Consider the following 6,036-nt stretch of genomic DNA (forward strand, 5'->3'; position numbering starts at 1 on the left):
GTATCTATAAAAAAAATTATATTGATTTGTTCATTTTTGAAAAAGTTATGGCAGTATTAAGTAAAAAAATTTCAAAAATTGGAAATTTTTAAATTTGTAGTTTTTTTTGGAGAATTCACGCATTTACGAGCAACGAGGGAAAATTTTTCAATTTTTGAGAGTAATTTCTTCGACTAGATACGATTTGTGATCTTTTGACGTATCGTTGAAAGAAATCGGTTCGGTGAGAACTGAGAAAAAGTAGTAACAAACACAAAAAAATAAATATAAAAAAAACACATAATAATAAAATTAATACCTTTTCAACTTCGCATCGAATTTAAAATTGGTGAATTATTCCAAAAGCTACATGATCTATTTCCATATTTATATCCTAATCTCTATACATTTTAAGAAATTTATATTTATTTTTATACAAAAAAAATTTACGGTAGAAGAAAATCAATTTAGCCCCATTAAAATTATTTACAAATTTACGCAAATGACAACTTTAAAGAATTATGTCATGTTCAGAAATTTTATATACAATATTTTAATGTAAAAAAAATCCATCATTGGAAAATTATTTTTTACTTATGAAATTGTCTACATATATTGTTAATTATATTAAATCCTATCTTCGTGATATACTAGATTTTAGAAATTAAAGATTTTAGATTAAATGGTAGTCTGCTATAATTTTTATTAGCTTCTTTCAAACAATGGAATATTATGTTAGTATTATCATTGCGAATTTTATTTAGAAATTTAAAAGCCTTAATTTTATTTTTTAGTTTGAATTATAGTAAAACGTTTAATAGTTAAGTACAAATACCTTATTATAAATTATTAAAAAATAGTTATCGTCGCTTGACTAAGGTTTTATAGCAGATTTTTATATCTTTCAGGAGAGTACTTTTTAAGTTTGAAAATATTTTTTTTTGTAACCTGTCATTGGAAATCTTTGGTATTTTGATTAAGTTACAGAGTACTATAGTAAATGCAATTAAATTTGTTTATTCATTTTCTATTGATCATAGTTTGAGTAAACTATCTAGTAAAAAATAGAAATAAAAAAAAAGTTCTTCACGAAGAACCCTTGCATTCTAAGTAAACAAATTATACTATTATTTAGAATCTATTAAATACAAAAAATATATATATTAGCGATATAAATGTAGTGTTTATCATAGAACTAATCAAAAACCTTTTTTTTGCTTATTACTTTTTGTGATAATTCTGCAAATTTGTGTACAACACACCACTCCCTACAAATAGTATGTATCAAAATAAGGTTTAAACAATACATATTTTCAGTACTCATTTTTATAGAAGTTAAAATACATAATTTATTTAAATTTTGACAAAATAATACAACAAGATAATAAAGTTAATTAAATAATATAAGAGAAAATTGATTTTATGAATAAAAATGTTATTGTATGTGTCGATTTAGTGACTTGGGTATCTACTATTAATGTAGGTAGACAGTTCCGAATACGAAGATATGAGTAAGTTGCACTTAAGTATTAAAATATGTCCTTGAAATTGAAATGAGATGTAAACAATCTAAGGAAAAAAAATATGAACGCATACCACACAGAACTGCTGCGCTTGTATAATTGCTAAAACACATACTAAAGTATACGCCATAGGTATTTCCTTCCTCTATTAAATTAGTTTTGTTAAATATATATATATATATAACATAATAAATACTTTGAATAATATTAATTATATATTTATTTATATATTTTTAAATACGTGTTGTATGGTAGTTGTATAACATTTATACAAAAACTTAAAAATTAGAATCTGTGATAGACTATCATAAGTATAATAAACCTAATTCAGGAAGAGGGAGAAGAAATTTTAATAGTACGTTGAAGTAGAGTGGGAAGGTTATTTTCAATATTTTAAGAGAAAGAGATTATTTAACAACTATTATTATTTTCGATCAATTAAAAAAGAAAACATATTTTAGAAGTTAAACATAATTTATGTGATGTTCCAACTTCAAAGTTAAACAAAACCGACTTTGGGTTATTCAGTTCAATTCGAAAATCAATTTTTAAAAATTGAACCAAACTTTTTTATTGTAAAAATTGTAAAATTTTATTGTGTATCAAATCACGCTAAATGTATTGAATTACAACATAAAAAAACCCAGCATAGGGGGATCGTGGCACAGTAATGACGTGGCATAGTTGGATCAAGTATAATGATATCTGACAGTGATTAAAATCACTATCATAAAAAACGCTTCGATGCAAATCTTTAAATAGCATTTAATTTTAAAAAATTGGTGGATTATTCCAAAAGCTACGTGCTATTTCTTTATTTATATCCTGATTAAGATAAAGTATGTCGAATGAAAAAGGGATATTAAAAAAAATGTGATGATCCATACATTTTCCAAAAAGTTATAGCATTATAAAGTTAAAAATATAAAAAAAATTTTTTTTACAAAAATGATATTTTTTTTATTAACTTTAAAGTCTGTTTTCACCGTGAAGACAAAATAAAGTCTAATTTTTTTTTTTCCATTATAAAGTACATTACATTATATATATATGTCAGACTTTATGGAACACTTTCAAAAGTTAAGTTTAAAAAGTTAATTTTTTGTGAAAAAGTTGTCATTTTGAATCCTCCTGTGGGCAGGTAAAGAGATTATGCATCTACAAAAAAAAATTATATTGATTTGTTCATTTTTGAAAAAGTTATGGCAATTTTAAGTACAAAAAATTTAAAAAATTAGCAATTTTTAAATTTGTAATTTTTTTGGAGATTTCACCCATTTACGAGGAAACATTTTTCAATTTTTGAGGGTAATGTCTTCGACTAGATACGGTTTGTAATCTTTTGACGTATCGTTGAAAGAAATCGGTTCGGTGAGAACTGAGAAAAAGTGGTAACAAACATAAAAAATAAATAAAAAAAACACATAATAATAAAGTTAATACCTTTTCAGCTTCGCATCGAATCTAAAATTGGTGAATTATTCCAAAAGATACATGATCTATTTCCATATTTATATCCTAATTATTAGTTATATGATTTATAAGTGTAATATATGAAGAAATATTTATTATAGCAATTAAATTAGTATGAGATTGATATTTAATAATTTAGTATTGTAATTTTTTCGAAGATTATATAAAAAATTATACAGTAGTTATTACTTTCATGACAAACACGTATAAAAATTGAAAGACTTAACAAAAAACTTTTTAGATAATAATTTCTTATTAATTATGAATAAATGGTCTGCAAAAAATGTTCATCAGAGTCAAAAATGTACTTTTATTATTCAATTTTTTTCTAATTTCAAATCAGCAATAATATTTTTTCTATCGCCAATAATTTTTGATATTACTCCTAATTAGTTAAAAACTGTGAGATATAACTATAAGGAAAAATAGTTCTGAATATTTATAATAATAATACAATTGAAATCAATTGTATTATCTATTTTAACACTAAGAGTTACATAAAAATTATTAATATCTATTTTGAAATGATTTATTATGATAAAAAAAAAAAATTAAAAATACAAAAAAAATTGTTTTTAAATTATTACAGTTTTCGATTTTTAATATGTTAAAAATAATAAGTGCAAAATATCATTTTTAACCATTTTTTTTTGTCTTTTAAAGTTGATTTTTTGAAATTTTATTATTAAAAAAAAGTTGAATTTGTTACCATAACTTTTAGCTTAACTTCGAGTTTGAAATTTAAATAATTAAATTGGAAATTTTATGTGAATTAAAAAAGTGGTAATGATAAGGTTAATATGTAGTCAGGAAATTTTATAATTACTATTTACTGTAAATTTATCATAAAAGCTCAATATTTTTTTTCATTTTTATTGTAATAGATCATTTAAATAGAAATCATAGTAATCATTTCTAAGTAATTTTTGGCGTTCAAAAATATTCTACAATTGAAATATTCAGAACTTAATTAATTTAAATGATTTACTTCATCTACAAATAGATGACATCTGATAGTGATTAAAAAGAATTAAGATTAAGATTAAGAAACGCTTTTATACAAATATGTAGATTTTATAATATATAAAATATGTATAACAAAATTAACTCTTATATCATTAATTATATACTAATTAATGGTTCCATTATTTATAAGTATAATATATTAATAAATATTTATTATAGAAATTAAATATAGTATGAAATTGATTTTTAATAATTTAGTATTGTAGTTTTACGGAGAAATTATAAAGTAAAAAAGTTATAAAGTAGTTGTTACTTTCATGGCAAAGACGTATATAAGTTGAAGGGCTTGATACAAAACTTTTCAATTTGTTTTAATTATGAATAAATGGTCTACAAGGAATTTTCATCAGAGTCGAAAATATACTTTTTAAAACCATTTTTCGAGATAATTTCAAATCTGCAATTAGATTTTTTCCATCGCAACTAATTTTTATATTATTAATAATTAGTTAAAAAGTAGTATTAAAATATAAATAAAAGCGAAAAGTTATGAACTTTTAGCTTAATTTCAATTTTGAAATTTGATTTTTTTTTTTTAATTTTAAAATAACTATTTTTAGCGTCACAAAAAAAGTTCCAGAATCGATAAATTTGAATTACATAGAATAGGAAAATAATGTGAATGGAGTATACTTATCATTGAGCTTATACGCCAGTAAAAACTATACCCAACTCTACATTTCATATCACTCTGTTTCATAAAAAGGATATGTAGAGCAGGAGGATACACCTTGTTAAGATAAACTTTTTTAATTCAATCTTTTTTTTTGACTTGTGATAAATAACAAAAAATATGCTTTGAAACCAGTCCAAAGCAAAATTAAAAAAAAATTTCAACAAAATAATAACTGTATCAAAAGTTTGATAGAATTATAAGCCTTTGTCAATTAGATCTGAGACATTCTATATACTTTCAATTTAATTATGGATTACACAGAGTGACAATGAGAACAATAGAAACCCGTTTCCTTACTTACTGAACAACATATATGATAATTTAATAACAAATAAAAAAACATTGTACATTTTTTATACACTAAATGTTTAGACATTTAATTATTTTTAATTTAAAAATAATACAACTATTAGGCATTTTTATTTATAAAATTGTATTTAAATTAAAAAATTAATTTTAATACTTAATAGAATTTATTTAAATATAAATATATTGAAATATAAGTGGTTTAATTACAATATAAAATAATAATTTACATATTTTTGTACATTTGTAATATTAATTTTTATATAAATGTATTAATTAAACAATCAATAAGTATGATAACTTAATTTTTTTTAAAAAACTTATGTAGAATTAGTTAAACTTGCCATCAGAAGTTCAATTTTATTCAAAAAATTTTTACCCTCCATTTTGTCCCATCGAACATTTTTAAAAGAGCCGCCTAAATTTTCCCATTTTCTTTCTTTAACTAGTTGACCACCAAAAAAATCTTTTTTAGGTGAATGTGCAATACTCACACTAACATTACCCTGAGGTTCACATTTCACAGATATTAATCTACATTAAACAATTGTTTTTTATTATTTAAAGCATAATAAATAGATCATTTTCTTTTTAAACTTACCTATCTCCTATTGGAGAAGCTAATAAGCATGAACTAGCATTACCCATAGGTTCAACTGGTCCTAATCCAAGATGTGACGAACTAGCCAAAAATTGCCAACCATGTGTTTTTGCAATAGATTGCACACCAGCAATTTGATGTTGGTAAACCTATCAAAAATATATATTTAAATGCTCAAAATAGAATATTTCTATCTTACTTGACAAAATATTAAATCTCTCAATTCTTGAGGTTCATATGATAAATACATCACTCTACCATCTCGGCAAATACATTTTAGTGATTTTTTCATTACATGGATGACTAGAGAGGTTCGACATATACAATCAAATCCATGAGAGACAATAGTAATTTTAACACAAGATTGAGTAGGAGAGTTTAATGAATTCCAATGAGATATTATAGTTGGATCTTTTACCTAACAAAAAAAAAAAAAAAAAAAAAAAAAAAAA

General features: G+C 22.5%; 1 protein-coding gene across 3 annotated transcripts in view; it reads right to left on the minus strand.

Annotated features, from left to right (window-relative positions):
• Positions 1-4,888: 4,888 nt before the first annotated feature.
• LOC126906093 (mediator of RNA polymerase II transcription subunit 17) overlaps positions 4,889-6,036 on the minus strand; it is an 8,929-nt gene continuing 7,781 nt past the window's right edge. For all 3 annotated transcript variants that reach the window (XM_050686371.1, XM_050686380.1, XM_050686383.1), the window contains exons 10-12: positions 5,784-6,002; positions 5,585-5,733; positions 4,889-5,517 (exon numbers count right to left, since the gene is read on the minus strand). In XM_050686371.1, the coding sequence (XP_050542328.1) occupies positions 5,304-5,517; positions 5,585-5,733; positions 5,784-6,002 (582 nt within the window). In that variant the 3' untranslated portion in view covers positions 4,889-5,303. The remainder of the gene's footprint in view (positions 5,518-5,584; positions 5,734-5,783; positions 6,003-6,036) is intronic.

Source organism: Daktulosphaira vitifoliae, unplaced genomic scaffold, assembly GCF_025091365.1.
Source record: "Daktulosphaira vitifoliae isolate Bord-2020 unplaced genomic scaffold, ASM2509136v1 Scaffold_1, whole genome shotgun sequence".
NCBI lineage: Eukaryota > Metazoa > Arthropoda > Insecta > Hemiptera > Phylloxeridae > Daktulosphaira > Daktulosphaira vitifoliae.